Raw genomic sequence first — 17,305 nt, 5'->3', positions numbered from 1 at the left:
CCTTGTTTTCAATAAAGTCTAAAAGTCCCTCTGGGTTCTCTTAGCTTTAGCATTTTTCCTCAGTCTCACCTCATTCTGGGCATTTGGTTTTCTCATAAGTTCACATTACCACTTATCAAATTCACTATCAGAAATTATTTGTTTGATTTACTTCTCTGTTGGCTGGTACAACTGTGACTCAGTGCTGCTTGTCTTTGTTTTGTTTTTTTTGTTTTATACTTAATTACATGCTTCTTCTGTCTTTTGTTCACTTCTTAGCATTTGAGTTTACCCGGGCTTTTCCTTTTAAAGGTTATCTAATTCCTAATATTTAACACTCATTTTTAGAAGTTTCTATACATTTTTTAGTTTGTTAAATATACTGTTTTCCCTGATTTTTAAAAATGCTTTCCAAAGTCTGAGATACATGTTTAACTCTTTCACTTTTTCCTTATAATACTCTCACGTATCCCAATGTGTCCTACCTCCGGTCGAAATTACTTACCAGTTCCTCCCTATTGGTCAGTAATAGATCCTCCTTTAAAAAAAAAAAAAAAAAAAAAAAAGTCTCTTATTTTTTGTGTCACCTATTCTAGGAACTTGGATTACTCTGAAAAAGTTGTGGATGAAATTCCTTTTTAAGTTGGCAGAGCATGATTTTCACAACTCTCAGGCATGAGCATTTAATTGGCTCCAGCAACTAAAGGAAGACCTTCGGGAATCCTAGTTTTCTCAGAACCATCTGGGTAACAAATTAAAATTTCCACATTTCTTCCCACTTACAGTTTAAAGTGTTAACACACACACACGCACACACACCTTTAAAAATGTTCCCTCTATTTAGTTAAGACTGTACCTTAACATACTTAATCTCTTGTTTCTATACAGAGGGTGCCAAAGAAAATGTATACACATTTTAAGAAAGGAAAAAACTGTAATACTCGATATATAATGATAACAAAAGATGAATACCAGTCACGTGTAGACTCGTACAGTTTTTTGGCACCCCCGGTATAAGACTCCACTTTGCTACTCACCTTTAAATGTTCGCACACACTAATTCACATCTATACTTTTTTTCTTTTTCAATTTTCAAAAAGGAGAGAGAAAAGCTGACAGACCAAAAGGGTGGGGGAGGGGAAGAGGAAACATGACGACAGAAGGAAAAGGGGTGTAGACTGAATGAGCAGCACCACTGGTCCTCTACCCCAGGACCTCCACCCCTTCATGAAAACAGTGCTCTCGCTCTCCCCATCTTGTTTGTAACGGTGCTCATTTATGTGACAGCGGGTCAGGGTTGGAGGCCGAGTTTGTGAGGGGTTCTTTTATAGGAAAGGGCCCATTTGAAGGTGACTCAACAACCCTCCATCACTTATCACCACTCAGTCACTTAAATAAGCAGTCCACAGGGTAGAACAAAGCCAACAGAAAAAAAGAAATCAGGAAAGGGAGTGAATGAATGTAAGTCAGCTCTCCTCCATTCTCAGCTTTTCTTTCCAGAGACCTGTTCGGGGCCTGTGTGCTGTGACCAGACAACAATCCTGGACATTTGTCTGGAACATGAACACTCAAAGACAAGTATTGCAAGACCGGGCCATCGTCAAATTAGCAGCTCATTTGCCGGACCTCATCGTTTACGGAGATTTCTCTCCAGAGCGACACTCGGTGGATTATTTTGATGGAGTTTTGATGTTTGTTGATATTTCAGGCAAGCACAAAAGGGATGTTAGATGTGGGTGAACAACAGGCTCGCATCGGAATTCACACACAGGGCTTGAGGGGAAGAGTCCAGGGGCCGTGTCTGAGCTTTTGTGCTGTTCCCACACGTAGCCCCCACTGAGGAAACAGGCGGGAGGAGGGATGGTTCTCTCACATCTTCCCTTACCAAGCATGTCCAGTCCCGGGCAACCTTTAAGGTGCCCAAGTCCCACACATGGAACCTTAGGCTCTAGTGCCCCAGTCCCGTCTTCACGGACTCAACCCCCCAAACCCCACACACGTCCCAGGCAAAACTCACCTCCAGGAAGTGGTCTCTCCAGATGTTGTTTACCTCTTAACAGTAAGCGGGCCACCTCTTGAGATGTGTTTGAATTTGTGTGTTTTCATTGGCATAGAATGGCAGTTCTATCCCAGGTTAAGGAATTGCAGTCCTCTCTGTACATGTCGAGAGACATTTGAAGGGAAGAGGTCGCTATCTAAGAAGAAGCCCTGCCTGCTCGTAAAAGCTGAGGCCCACTGCTCTGCAGTGTGGTCCCCTTCTGGTTCTGTCTGGTCCCTGCGAGCAGCCAGGGCGCCCAGCGGCACGTTTCTTACAGGTTTCACCGCAATGACGGAGAAGTTCAGCACGGCCATGTACATGGACCGAGGGGCTGAGCAGCTGGTGGAAATCCTGAACTACTACATAAGCGCCATCGTGGAGAGTGAGTGTCTCCGTGGGCGCCTGGCTTCAGGCCATGGTGCTCCCTTGTTTTCCTGTGTTTGTTGGTTCTCCCCCAGTCCAGTCCTATTGCTCAGCACCGGTCATTTTCCCCAGGAACTGTGTATGAAACCGGTCTTTTGTGAAATACTGTGTTTCCCGAAAGGAAGACCTAGCCGGACCGTCAGCTCTAATGCGTCTTTTGGAGCAAAAATTAATATAAGACCCGGTCTTGTTTTACTATAAGACCAGGTCTTATATAATATAATGTAATATAATATAATAATATAATATAATTCATTACATTAATTTTCTTACATTAATTTTCACTTCAAAAAAACACATCAGAGCTGATTGTCCGGCTAGGTCTTATTTTCGGGGAAACATGATATAATACAGTACAAGTGAAGGAATGTAATCAAACCTCAGTAATCCAGAGTATCGGCGGGAAAGAATGCTTTGCGTTTGTTGAAACACTGAATCTGAGCCTACTTTTACAAGAACTGTAGCAGTAATGCTCTTAGCTATTATTCAATGGTAGCAAACACAGTCACTGAGAGAATGCTGTATGAATAGGTGAGTGATTTATAATGAGCTCATCAGTAATATGTCTCCTCACGATGGGTTCTGAAGCTCTTAGAGCCGACTGAAAAATCTGGTCTCCTTTTCAACCTCTGCCCACCATCTCGTTGACATTATTTGAACTATTCATGAAGAAAAGGACTTACTTTATTAAGGTAAAATCTAGGTCTAGTCTTCCATCAGGCTCCACGTTTGCTAGTAATACCTTAATATAACCCACTGAACAAAGTTTAATGCTCCTGAAAAACAGAAATGGTATCTAATTGTTTTTGCATCCCACTCAGTACAACAGCATTCAACAAATTTATGATGAAGCATAAATAAGAGGGAAAAAATTGTCCATTTATGTCCTAAAGCCTAAATAAACAAAATGCAAGTTGACCATAGCTGTGGTTTCCCAATTTTCTGAATCTCAGTTCTTATGGCTCCTGTCATGCATCCACTTGCACAAGCTCATAACAACCTCAATCAGTGGAAAGCCTTCCATCGTCATAGGAGTAGGGTAGCTGTCCTCAGAGCTCATCAGAAATCCCCCTTCCTCCTGTCCTATCTTCTCCCACCCACAGAAACGGAACATGTGCACAATCTAGTTCAATGTACTCACCCCACATTTGAGGAAACACACTCAGGTGGGGTTGAGTGACTTGTCTGAAATGACATCTCTAGGATAAGTCTCTTCTCTTAATCGCTGTTCTCTCAACCTAATTTCGATGCCACTGATGAAGAATGAATGTTCTTTATTAGCTTTAAGAAATCAGTGTCTGATGTAACTTTCCTTTTTTTCACAGAGGTGTTGATTTTTGGAGGAGACATCTTAAAATTTGCAGGTAGGGGAGCTTCCTGAGATGGGAGGTGTCAGAAAGGCACGCTACGATGCCTGGGCTCTGCCACGGGAGGCATCTCAGAGACAGCGATGGCCAGGAGACCGGCGTGAGGGCTGTTTCTATACAGATTTCATACAAAATGGACTGATCCCCAAGGCAGGCCAAAAGCCCCCCGTATGTCTGTCTCCTCAAGGTGATTCGCTTCTCGCCCTGTGGAAGGTGGAGCGAAGGCAACTGAAAAACATAATCACCTTGGTAATTAAATGCAGCCTGGAGATCCATGGATTGTTTGAGACCCAGGAGTCAGAAGAAGGCCTGGACATCCGAGTCAAGATAGGTAAGCTTTTGAGAAAGAGGAGATGCTGCAGCAGTTGGATATGATCCTGTCTCCTGAGGCATCTCCCTCCCAAAGAGAAAACAGTGGAACAGGTGGCCCAGCCCCACCAGCGTGCCTTGAAGTTGGGCATTAGATTAACCAGAATGTGAACTTGGGCGCCCTCCCTTACCAGCTGAGAGAATGCAGGCTAATCCCAATTATCTCCTTCATAGGTTCTTACAAAGAGTACATTTAAGCAGCCAGTGTCGGCCCTGGCCCGTAGCAACCAGTCCCTCAAGTAGTCTTTTCATTACTGTTACTGTTGTTGTTGTTGTTGTTGTTGTTGTTGTTGTTAGGGCTTGCTGCTGGCAACAGTGTGTGCCATCGCATACAGTAGAGAGTCGCTTGTGATTTCATTCATTCAGCAGTGTCCTCAGACCAGTCACCCCACTTCCTAAGAATGCTGCACAAGAAAAGCTTAACGGGTCAGCCGACAGTGCAGCTCCAGCTTAACAGAGGGCTTCTTAAAGTCATACATCGAATTACGATCACGTGTATTTCTGTGCTGTTCACACCCACAGCGTGTAGCAGACAATACCCACATTGTGTCATTTCTGCTGCACTACAGTCCTGAGTTGGAGGCATCAGGATTCCCAGTTCACTGGGCCAGGAATGGCATTCTGAGGGGTGTAAATGAATGGCCACAGTCTGTGCTGTTGTGTTACCTGCCACCCAACCAACTTGGCAAACGTAGAATTCTGAAGTGTCAGAGATGATAAGCCAACGCATCGGAGGGCATCCAGTTAACTGTTTCTCAGCTTTCTTTGTTACTCAGTTTCCAAATGACCTAAGTCTTCTGTTGAATAAAAGTCAAAGTCGTTATAATACTGAGTATTTTTCCCAAGCTAACCGTAGAGAGTCTGATGCACTATCCTCCTGGAGAACGATGTTGGTTGGCTGTTACACAGGTGGCGACAGTACCGCTATTTTTCAGGAGTCCAAGCCTCAGTGTGTTTCAGAGGGGTAAATATATGTCAGCGTCGACAAATCAGCACAGCAGAGAGCAAAGGTTCAAAAAAACCTTAATGTTAATTAGACATTTAAAAGAAGTTTGCATCCCTTATAGTTCATTTATATGTACGTTTGATGTACATGTCACACTTTACAACATTCTGTCTTCTGCTGCTCCAGTAACAAAATCTCCAGTTCACAACTTGAAAACAGTTACAAGCCACACCTGGATGGGACATCGGACTGTCAAAATGCCAGCTCCTTTCCCCAGCCTCTGGCTGTGGCCTGAAATTCGACCCTATGTGTTTCTTTTCTGTTAAAGCCCAGACCGCTGATAAAATGCAAATCCTCCCCCAATAGGAATTAGCAAAGTCATTCTCTGTTGCCCTTAAGGATAAATAAATTGAAGAAAAAGTAACATAACTTTGGGGACTCATAGGGTGGGCCATCTAGGGAGATAAATGATACAGGAAGGTGAAATCGAGTGGCTGAGTTTCTAGGTTTGGGCGAAGAGGAGTTCTGGAAGGCCTGGGCCCAGGAGAGGCACCTTCTGATCTCTCTGTAAATTTTAGAAACTAGATCTTGCTCTGAGGTGGTACAGTCACACCAAGATTCTGATTTTCCCAAGAAGCCGTGTGCTGGGGAACAAGCCAGAACTTCCCGTACAAACCTACTGTTTGCCTTCTCACAGCCCTGGCCGCCGGCCACATCACCATGCTGGTCTTTGGAGACGAAACCCGCAACTTCTTTCTGGTGATTGGTCAGGTGGTGGATGATGTGCGCCTAGCACAGAACATGGCACAGATGAACGATGTCATTCTGTCCCCAAACTGCTGGCAGCTCTGTGACCGCAGCATGATCGAAATTGAGAGGATTCCAGATGAGAGAGCCGTTAAGGTATGTGTGGTGCTGCCGCTTACGGAAAGCCCTGCCCATCTGTGTCAGGGTCACCCTGTCAGAAGAACCACTGGGAAGGCGGGTGCTAGGAATCCTTTCCTGGCAATAGTCCTAATTCCCTTTGGGGCATCCGCCCCTTTGCCCCTTTACACTTAAAAGAAAGAAATGGTGTGAAGTTTAACCAGATCTTATTTGAATTGAAATGTTATGAAAGGAATGTAGAAAAGCATACAGGTGAGCCCCCGGAATGGCCATCTGTGTACATACTGAAGAGGAAGCACTTAGTGACTAATCAGAGAGACTTTTAATGTAATCACATCCAAATTAATGAGCTTCGTGGTTTAAGTATGCCCGTCTCTGTGTGTCACGTCCTGGACGCTCCAAAGCGAACTCCCTGCCCTTTCTGCTGAGAAATTACATTTGAGGCACCAGACAACCCTCCGACTCACCAAAAACTTTTCTTTCTTTTTTAAATTTAGGTTAATTTCTTAAGACCACCCTCTACTTTTAACTTTGATGAATTTTTCACAAAGTGCATGACTTACATGGATTACTATCCTTCTGGTGACCACAAAGGTAAGTAACCCCCACGGACAAGAGCCTCGGCCTCTACCCACGGTCAGTAGGGTCTTATGCCAATGCCACGGCTCCATCACACAGGGCAGTGCCCAGTACAGCCCAGTCCTGAGCAGCACACGAAGGGACCTCCTCCCATTCCCCCCAACATCCGTTCTCAGGACAGCCTTCCTCGGGTCCCTGCTTCTCCCCGGCAGTGACGCCTTTCCCTCATCTTCCAAACATGTACAAGTCTCCGTCACGATGAAAGAAACAAATGACACGTCTCTGAACCCTACTTTCCCTTCCTCTCCTTCTCTACCAAACTGCTCACAAGAGTAATCTGTGTGTCCGTCCTGCGTCTCTCCATCCTCTCAATTCTGTATTCACCCCGTAAACATGGACGGCACGTGCCTCAGGGCCGTGTGCTCACCTGCTCTTCAGTCCTGAGCCCCTGACACCCAGCTTCTCACCCCTCCACCTCCTGTCCACTGAGACTATTTATGTCAAGGTCACTCCTGACCATCAACTTGCCAAACCAGGTGGCTTCTCCTCAGGCCCCATCCAAGGTCACTGGCCTTAGATTGCTCTCTTTTTCTGGGCACGTGTCTTTGCCTCTTTCCTTGGGTTCAGGAATATTCTTTCCTAGTTTTGCTTTTCCTCCTTCACCCCCATTTTCAGGGCCCTTTGCTCCGTCTCCTTTCATTCCTTAAATGTCGGTGACTTCAGGCTTCTGTCCTTGAACCTCTAGTCTTCCCCACTCACCTCTTGAAGGACATTCATCCGTGTTCGACTTCCCGTGATTCCCCGCAGGGCTGGGACGAGGGTGAGGAAAGCAGGAGCCTAGGTCACAACATTTAAGGACACCCTGTTCTCAAGGTTTTGCAAGTTGTCTCAGACTTGTCCTGAATCATAAATTCATAAAAAAACTGCCTGTGGGCCATCCCCCCGCATGTCAAACAGGCATTCCAACATTAACCTGTTGTCAAAAAACGATTAAGAAGTCACTTTCGGGGATGCAAACAAACTTTATTGAACACTTTAGGACATGGGCAGTCTCCTTTCGGAGAATTGCAAAATGAGGCAGGAGGCAAGAAGCTTTTACAGGATAAAGAATAAAGGATGGGAAGAGACAAATAGAAAAGATCTGATTGGCTGGGGCCATACAGCCAATCGTGTTTGGGGTGAGAAGGGCCGCCCAGAGTTGGTTTGGCATTTGGGGATTGGCTGACTGCATGGGCTGTGTTTCTGGTCAAGCAGAGCATCTACAAGGACAGAAAGTCACCTAAGTTTCAGTGTGCTCCCAAGGCCACCAGGGCAATGGGGTAACTTGGTTAGGCTTCCACACAGTTGCCATCAAACCTGGGATGAGAAACCAGTCTCCTGAATTTTACTCCTGTTGTTCTCTCAACCTGATATCCCCTTCCTTCTGTCACCATCGTCCTCTGTTGATTGCCATCCCCTCATCTGTACATTCCCATCACCTGTGGCGATAATTTTAACTCAAGTCTGGAGGTAAAAAGCCCCCAAGTCCCAAAGTGTGATGATAATCAGAACGGGGCCTCAAGCTGCAAGCGACTGAATTTTGGGAAACCTGCAACCTCTAAGAACGTCTCGTTGGATTTCCCTTGGCCCTGCTTAGCCACCAGGTGTCCCAGAGTCCCCCAACTGAACTGTGACGGCCACTGCCCAAGGGAATGGGGCCGGGGAGCCTCCCCTCTCTAGCAGTGCAGAGCCAGGCCTCTCTTTCTGAGCCGGCCCCCCCTTCTGCCCTCTCAGACCTCCTGAGGCTTGCGTGCATACTGGAGTCCAATCCCGAGCTGGAGTCGTCCCTCCAGAAGTATGTGATGGAGAGCATCCTGAAGCAGGTATTTCCATAATTTAATTTATTGGCTTTCGGGGAGTCAGGGACCCTGGATGGCTGGAAAGATCAAGAAACCCAGTAGTTAGTAATATGTTTCATTGAAATAAAAGAGGTGGGGCTGACATTCGCCATGTGTAGGGGACTATGAAATGGATCGTTCGAATCAGAATGCTTTTCAGAGTTAAAGGGGCATCGTTCATACTTGCACTGTGACAACAGGGAGGCACTAGGACTGTGTCACCTTATACAGCTGGGCAAACTGGAAGTGTCCCGAGCCTATGTGAACCAATGGCCACCCTTTCTAGTATATGCCACATGGCAGAAAGATACCAGGTGAATGAGCCTCGGTGCACTATTTCTCTAAGTCACGTGCATTAGACCTAAGCTTTGAAAGTAAACAGTATAGATAATTAGAACTCTCAGAACTACCTCCAACCCGAAAGTGTCCCTTCTTACCCACTTAGATCTAGGCTCGCTCAAATATATTAATCCCTGTGAATTCTACCTCTCTCTCACCACTCACCATGTGCCAGGCACTCCGCTGTTTCACGTATTTATTCTTCACAATCCTGGGTAGATAGCTTTATCTCCATTTTATACACGAGGAAACAGAGACCCAGAAGGATACCAAAAACTTTCCTGAGTTGTAAAGTAAGAGATGTAGCTAGGATTTGAACCCTGTTCTACCTGAACCCCACATTTTTTTGCACAGGCTATAGACCCTCCTAACATGGGCCTATTTTAATCCTTAATCTGACCAAAAGGCAATTGTGTCCTGGAGGAAATCTTTGCAGGACTAGCATGACCAGTGGGCAGCTGCCTTCCTAGTGTGGGTTCAGAGGTGTCAGGAGGCACCCCTCCACCTTCAGCTCGATTTAAAACACTACCTCTAGTGCCTGCAATTGTTTGACTCGTCAACATTTTTGAAGCTCGAGAAAACCGCCCTCCCTCCCCTCCCTACCACCAAGAGATACGACACTTGATGCGTCTTCAGTTGCTGCCAGCTGAGGGTAAGGTCTCCGGGAATGAGATATAAGAGAGACTCATGAGTCACCGGGAAAACTGGGGGCAGGAATAATGAACAGCAGGTGAAGAGACACAGCTAAGGGGTGTCGGTCGAGCATAAACGCATCAGGAGCCTTCACTAGAATTAAATGACGAAGTTTTATTCAAGTGTCTTAAGATCGGGGAACCCTACCCGCTAACACCCGAAGTGTTCCGAAGAAAAGAGAAGGGTTGAGAGTTCCTGAGAAAAAGCAGTCCTGCCTTCTTAGCCTCTACGCTGGTCTGACTGAGAAGGTGACCTTGCAGATGTGAGGCCATCTGAGCACGTGAACACTCTTTCCCAAGTCCTTCAGAGGGCTATCTATAGGATGTGTGTACATCTCTGGGGCACGGAAGCACAACTGAGAAGTTCAAAAGTTCACGTCCTCAGGCGAGTGAAGATAAAATAAATCTATTCCTCATGTTTCAGCCCATGCTGACTTAAGGAATTTTGTTAGGTTGGCTATGGTGACTCCATTTTGTTTCTTCACGCTTTCCTCACGGGGCTGAAACGAGGCAAAAGGCAAACTTTTCACACCTTACCGAGGCCTGATGCCCACGCCTAAAGTATAGAGATCCTTACAGATACGTGGTTGCGTTTTCCGAACCAAAACCCAGAACACAGGATCTGATAGAAAAATCTTTATTTGTTCAATAGATTTAATATTTAATAATCGATTACTTATTTAACAAATTTATTTGAAAAATCAAAGAAAATCATCATGTTCTTTAGTTAGAAATCACTGTCTTTTAGGAAAAGGATAAAATTGCATGAAACCAGGACTACCCCAGCCAGTTAGGAAGCATGGCTGCAGGGTTCCCTGTACACAATCTTTCACCTAGACGTTGCATTTCGTATTGTCACTGGAGAATCTGAGACATTTGTGCTATGAGTAGAGAAAAAAAAATGCAACAATTTTCCCCCATTGGTTTGCTATGCACTTAATTTAACCCAATTCAAGGGTAATGATGGCAGGGTTAACTTGGTAACAGTCTCGTTGGAGAGAAGAAGGGAGCTAAAGGAAATACACCACCCCAGGGAGGCAGGGCATGTGGCAGGTGGAAATTTTGGTTTTAGTTTGCTGCTGTCTACCCAAGCAAACTCGTGTTATTTCTCCATGCCTCAGTTATCGAATCGGTAAAATGGGGTAAAGTAGGACAGAAGATGAAAATATTCTGGATGGTACCAGACTATGAAAATATAACGTTGAATTACACAGAATGCTATTCTTATCCCTAAATTGTTAGAGCCGAAAGGAACGGTGCTTCTTTCTCTTATTGTGACGGCTCCTATTGGCAGGAGGGAGTAGCATTTGGGCAGGGGAGTGGTGGCTTCCCCAAATGAGCCAGTGCGTAAGTTCCCATTGCAAGAGATTTTGCTAGTGAATTCCACTCCCACCTGCTTGACGTTGGGCTGGCTCTGCCGTGAGGCCCGTCACACAGTCTGATCACTTCGGCTTCCCCAGAGAATCTGAAAAGGCTTGTTCCCTCGCAGTGGCAATTTCTCGTGTCGGGGTGGTGGAGGTGGTGGTGTTGGGGGGCAAGAACCACTGCCAAGGACAGATGCTAAGGAAAGTCTCTCTCTCGGCAGATTGACGACAAACAGCTCCGGGGTTATCTGTCTGAGCTTCGTCCCGTGACGATTGTGTTTGTGAACCTCATGTTTAAGGAACAGGAGAAAGCAGAAGTCATAGGCTCGGCCATCCAGGACGCCTGCGTGTACATCAATTCTGTCCTGAGGGTCTTCAGAGGCCAAATCAATAAAGTGTTCATGTTCGACAAGGTAAGAGGTGGGGACCTAGCCGTGATCTAAGGTCAGCGCTCAGGCCCTGGGACATTGGTCAGAGGAAGGGACTAGACACTGATAACCTAGAAACCTCCGTTTTCATTTCTACTTATAACAACAGCTTATAGGGGATGTGGCACCGACTGTGGTCCAGGCATTGTTCTCAACCCTTTACACGTACTAACTCATTTCATCCTCATGATACTCCAAGAGGTAGGTGCCCTCGCTATTACCCCATTTTACAGGTGAGGCTGTTGAGGTAGAGGTGAAGATACCAAGACAAGATGAGATTAAGTTTTGCTCATGGTCCTCCAGCTAGAAAGGGATGGCCTGGGATTCAGGCCCAGGTGCCTTTCCAGTCTGTGCTTTTAACCACTGCGCTTGACCAGCTCTCACTGTAGGGTCACCTCCAGCCCAGCATATAATGCATCTCCCGAGATTTTAGGTCAGGGGTTTAGGAACCTTCACACCCCAGAAGGTAGCTTCCCGTAATCCCCACCTGCTGTCATAGCTACACTTCCAGTTTCCCTCTCAGTTCCACTGGGGGTGGGAGGACTGGGACCGGGGTGGGGTGGGGGTGGCTTGGAGGCAGAAAGAAGCAGTTTTCTGTAAGAAGGTGAACTTGGTGCTATGAGAGTTCTGGGGGAGTGGCAACTGCCAGCCCGGTGTGCTCCAGCATTTCCTTCCCTGTCCATCCACGAGAATCATGAGAAAACAGCACAGAACCTGAGACACAGTCTTGCAGACATGGCTCCTTCAATTCCTAGTTGTGTGACCTTAGCAAGTCACTGAACTTCTCCAAGCCCTGGTTTGTTCGTGAATAATAATAGGGGTGTTATTTGAATGGGGAGAGTATTTGCCTCAAATGGTGGTTGAAAGTTTTAAAAAATGTGTGAAGCGCTTGTAATGCCTGGCGCGCAGACGTCCCTCAGAAAACGAGCTCTGCTGCCCTCATCGCCAGAGCAAGCCCCATGCCCACCTGGCTGAGCCACCAGGCAAAATTTCCAGGCAGAGCGGACGCACCGGGGCCCCCAGAGGGGTCGCCCTCTCGTGTCTGCACAGACCTGGAACCAGGGTTTCTCCTCGCATCACGTCAGAGCCCAGCGCCAGTTAGGATCTGACATGTCTGCACGTATAACATTGAGTTCACAAAGCCTTTTTACATATCCTCTGAGGTACATAAGCTATATAGAAAGATACAACATGTAGAAAGTATATATGTACCATAAAGGAGTTTGCAAAGTATGTGTGTTAGTTATGTGTAGCAGCCATACACAAATTATAAGCAATGTTTTGTACATGTGACATTAGTCATTTTAGTGGCCAGAACAACCTCCACAGGTCTGGGGTGTCCCCATTTGCAGGTGGCTATACTGGAGTTCGTAGAGCATAATTGACTTGTCCAGGTTTCCACGCTTGGGCAGTGGCCTGAGAACACGGATTTTTCTGACTCAAGAGCTGGCGCCTTTTCTACTGCTCTGTGCGGCTTCTGAGACCTTTACACTCAGCACCTTACAGCACAAGACCTTGGCCATGGGAGAGAAGGGACAGGAGCGAGCGTGCACACAACTCGCTCAGTGCAACCCATTGTCTCTGGACCAAAAGCAAGCCCTTCTTGGGCTCGAGCTGTCCTGCTAGTGCTACACTGCAAGTTATACCACGTTCACTAAAGATAAAATAGGCGTGAGAGGAACCGTGATGAAATCTGATTCAGAAAGCAGAACTTGCTCCGTCCCTTGCACCAGGCCTCTGGCTGGTCCCGTTTAAAGCTCCCTGTGCACCAGCGTGTGTGACGCCTGTCTCCCTCACAGGGCTGCTCCTTCCTCTGTGTGTTTGGTTTCCCCGGGGAAAAGGCACCCGATGAGGTCACTCATGCCTTGGAAAGTGCTGTGGATATATTTGACTTCTGCTCGCAGGTCCACAAAATCCAGTGAGTGTTGACCCTGATCCCATCTGCTGGTCCCTGACCCTTTTGCAGGATCTGGGGACATAGGACAAGGGTCGGGAGAGGGGTTTCTTGTCTGGACGCCCTTCTGCCAGCATTCATTCTTCACCTAACGTACAGCAGAGCGGGCTGACCCAGCCTGACTCAGTAGGCAGGGTAGAGAAAGGGCACTTCTGAAAAGCCAGCATGTGCCAGGTTTGCCAGAGAACTTCCCTGGGTTGTCTTTCCGTGCTTCTGGCTTACTTCCTGGGAGAGTTTGTACTCTCAACACCGTATTGGAGCCCTGAGTTGATTTTTAATAGCAGGGAGATAAAATGAGTCCTTGGGTTGGAAATTTATATAATGATCTGGCCTCAAGATGCTCCACTCGCAGTGCAGCTGTTAAGAAGGTCAGGTTTACCATCCCCAGAGCCCAGGGCCCTCAGGCTCCCCGGGGACCCTGACCTGCAGCTCTACTCTGGTCAGCTCTTAACAGGCCACCCCCTTGTCTGAAATATTTCCACCTCCTCAGCGCCTAGTCACCTAAGCATGCACATCTCCTTGTGTATTATTAGCAAAGTTAGATTTTGATGCCACAAACCTCATCTGCCTTACAATGACTTTGTCCTTTCTAGCAATAGCAAAAAGAGTTATCCATTTGCTCATCCATTTGGGGTGGTGAGCTGTTATTTTCCAGGAAAGTAACTCAGATGAATCCTTAAAAAATAGCAGAAAAGTGAACTGAGTTACCACTTCTAAGAACCTAGTTCCGTGTCTCAAACTGTGCCTCCTTCACACCTGCAGACCACGTACAGTTGCCCTAAACTAGGTACAAAGGGAAGAGAGTATTTATTAAAAACCCTTTCCCACCGTCCCCACCCCACTCAGCACCACATCCCCACCCTTCCCGCCTTCTCTATGATCATTATTTTTATCTCTTTCCCCACAATTCTCTTCCTTCCCCGGCGCCAGTACTGTTTCTATCGGCGTGGCCAGCGGGATTGTCTTCTGCGGGATCGTTGGACACTCTGTGCGACACGAGTACACAGGTGAGCTGAGCTACCTTAGCTCACTGGGCTTTGTGGGAGGGACGACAAAAACCAGTGAGACGTGGGCCCTGCCCTCAGCAAGTGTAGAGTCTTCCAGGTGGAGCCAAGCCGTGTAGCTTTGCCCACTGACAGCTCGATGCTTGCACAGCGTATGTTCTGGGGCGATGCATAAGAAATACGGGTGAGGGAGAGCAGTGCGGAGCTGCTGGCTTGTGAAATGAGGGGCCTTTGTGAACAATTTCCTGTTAATGTGAAACGATTACTCCTCCTCACTTCTGGAATAGGTCGGACTGCTTCGTAAAGGTGATGCCTAGTGGCATTACTGATAAACAGTGCTAATCTCAAAATAGAACAGTAAGTGGGTTTTATCTCAGGACTTCATGCTCTTACTGTTATTTCCCTCTTCAATCCTATCAGCGTTTCAGATGTTGAGAAATAATACATCTAACATACCGGAATCATCATACCTGAAATGATAGAATATTTGAGATTGTCTTCAAAGTAATACAGGGTGGAGAGTGGATGGGAGTGAGGCTAGGGCAGGATTGGCCCTGAGTTAATGATCGCTGGGTGACGGGTATAGGAAGAGTCACGATACTACATTTCATTGTAGGGTCGAGTTTCTCCGTAATAAACAGTGTTTTCAAAAAGGCATATCTTAATCAGAAATATTTAAGTTTATGTTAAAGTGTAACACTGAAAACCTAACTAGTAGTAATATTAATCGAGGGCCTCCGAACAGCCAGGCACTGTTCAGAGCGAGGTACATGTGTTAACTCATTAATCATCACAAACTACCCTCTGAGATAGGCACTGTTATCCCCATTTTACAGATTAGGAAACTGAGGCATGGAAGAGTTTAGGTAATTTGGTAGCATAGTAGTTAGAGGTAGAGCTGGGTTTCACACCTGCATAGCTTGGCTGCAGAGTCTGTGCACTACAGTGCAAAACACCTTAAAATAGCCCCTAAATCAGTCTCACACATACACCCCTTCCAGCCCCATTACTCACTCTTAAGGAATCGCCAAAAGAAGGTGATTCGTTTTGAAAATGAAATGAAATGAAAAATTTCATGAGCAAAAACATAACAGATGCAATTTTGTGCCTCCTTTGGAGGCCCGAGCTTGTGCTTGTCTGTCTGGTAGCAGAATACCAACTATACCTCATCTGAGTGGTTCAGCCTATGGCGATCCCACTTATAGAACCCTCCCCATATACAAGGCCCTTCTATCTCTGAGCAGCTCGTCCCCATGGCCTCCCAGCTGCGGTGGAAGCTTTGCTAACAGCGCATTGAGTCAACTGCCTGCATATTTTTAACAGCCTTTGGCTGAATATGGGTAGTGGAAGGTGAGAGCTCTGCGTCATTCATGAGGGGCGAAGGGCGTAAAGGGTGAAATGCCACTTGGGGACAGTAGTTCTCAGATGACGTTTAGCTCAATGGCTGTCTCTCCCTGCCCTCCACCTTTCTCCTTCCTGTTCACAGTCATTGGTCAAAAAGTCAACATAGCGGCCAGGATGATGATGTACTACCCGGGAATCGTGACCTGTGACTCCATCACCTACAACAGCAGCAACCTACCGGCCTACTTTTTCAAAGAGCTTCCAAAGAAAGACATGAAAGGTGTTGCCGACTCTGGCCCCGTCTACCAGTGTCTGGGCCTTAATGAGAAAGTGTGAGTGTGGAGCACGGCTTTTGCAGTATTTTCTACTAAGAAAGGGGGAGAATTGTGATAGCCAAACCGTCACCCATTTCAGATTCAAAGCCAGTTTATGAAATTGAAATCGAGTCCTTCTTCAGACCAAGGCCAGATTTCAAAATCCTTCTTCTTTCTCCATCCTGCTGACATTATAGCGTGGTGGCAGGATGCCCATTGTACCCTCAGTTCTAAGAATCTGAGGGTGATTCTTCGAAGGTTGCACAAACAGAACAGAGAACCCCCTTGAGTATCTTTTTGGAGCCGGGTGGACCCAATGACCAACCATTAAGTATTTACTGATCATACCAACTGTGTGCCAGCATTGACAGGACTAATAGAGTGTGAGATACTGCTCCTCCTCTCGGCCATTAGTGAAATACATTCATCAAAAGCCCAGCTTATATGCATGGGTGTCACTTTGGGGCTTAAAATCCTTCAGTGGCTTCCAATCATTTCATCATGATGATGTCCCAAATCCTTGCAATGACATACCAGGTAACCACCTGCCTTTCCAACCTCACCTCCTCCTGTACCCCCTCCTCTGGGGTACCTAAGTAGATTGTCATCCCCGTCATCCACCCCACCCCCCACATACTGGGAATACCATCCACAGTCAATGTTTGAAATCCAGCTCAGGGTCTGCTCCTCTATGAGCCGATCCCAGCTCGGCTCACGTAACACTACAGCTCATCATCCATTGGTGCCCTCGTCACACACATCACAACTATTGACTTGGTGTGCTTCTCACTGGCTAGCCAGTGAGCTCTCAGGATTGTGATCTAAGAATGAACAAGACATTCTGTGAGACAGCAGTTTCGCTCCTCTTCCCCAGGCCCCGGCCCCTTTTTCTCTCTCACAGGTAACCCTCTTAGATGATGAACCATATTAGCCCTTCCTTATCCCAGCTCAATCCTGGTCATGGCTTGGCCACATAATAAGCACTCAATAATGATAAGTAAAGGAATGAATAGCATGGAAAGTGGAAAGGTGTTAGTCTTTATATTAGCAAGCTAGACTCTATGTCTTAAGGGTCAGACAATAGAATCAGGGCTGAAGTTGGTTCAAGGAGCCTTTATTTTTCACGTTTGTGTTCCCAGGACTCGGCACTGTACTTGGCATGCGTAGACCATCAATAAAATGCTGTTTGGATAAATGAATGAATAGTAGTAATGTTTTGTGAGCCCTTATTAAATATTAGGCACTTTATCTCAAACTATATGATTTTTTCTTAATATCAGCCGTGTCAGGTGGAAACTATTATTATCTCCACTTTATAAATTTATAAACTGACACTCAGAGATGTTAAGTGACTTATCCACGGTCATGAATGGAGTAAACAGTGGAGACAGGTTTAAATGCCA

At 46.3% G+C, this 17,305-nt stretch overlaps 1 protein-coding gene across 5 annotated transcripts in view; it reads left to right on the top strand.

Annotated features, from left to right (window-relative positions):
* Positions 1-741: 741 nt before the first annotated feature.
* ADCY10 (adenylate cyclase 10) overlaps positions 742-17,305 on the top strand; it is a 73,912-nt gene continuing 57,348 nt past the window's right edge. For 3 of the 5 annotated variants that reach the window (XR_016022699.1, XM_088801549.1, XM_088801548.1), the window contains exons 1-11: positions 743-1,687; positions 2,295-2,399; positions 3,766-3,804; positions 3,995-4,138; positions 5,820-6,025; positions 6,505-6,601; positions 8,360-8,448; positions 11,080-11,271; positions 13,086-13,204; positions 14,171-14,247; positions 15,731-15,920. Coding sequence is in view for 3 of the 5 variants with exons in the window: in XM_088801549.1 (XP_088657675.1) it covers positions 1,435-1,687; positions 2,295-2,399; positions 3,766-3,804; positions 3,995-4,138; positions 5,820-6,025; positions 6,505-6,601; positions 8,360-8,448; positions 11,080-11,271; positions 13,086-13,204; positions 14,171-14,247; positions 15,731-15,920 (1,511 nt within the window). In the remaining 2 variants the exon portion in view is untranslated. Of the gene's footprint in view, positions 1,688-2,294; positions 2,400-3,765; positions 3,805-3,994; positions 4,139-5,819; positions 6,026-6,504; positions 6,602-8,359; positions 8,449-11,079; positions 11,272-13,085; positions 13,205-14,170; positions 14,248-15,730; positions 15,921-17,305 lie in introns of all 5 variants that reach the window. The other 2 variants (XR_016022700.1, XM_088801550.1) reach the window with 2 other exon arrangements.

Source organism: Rhinolophus sinicus, chromosome 11 (assembly GCF_057876585.1).
Source record: "Rhinolophus sinicus isolate RSI-liver-muscle chromosome 11, RSI-T2T, whole genome shotgun sequence".
Classification (NCBI taxonomy): domain Eukaryota; kingdom Metazoa; phylum Chordata; class Mammalia; order Chiroptera; family Rhinolophidae; genus Rhinolophus; species Rhinolophus sinicus.
This window is presented reverse-complemented; position numbering and strand designations above follow the sequence as displayed.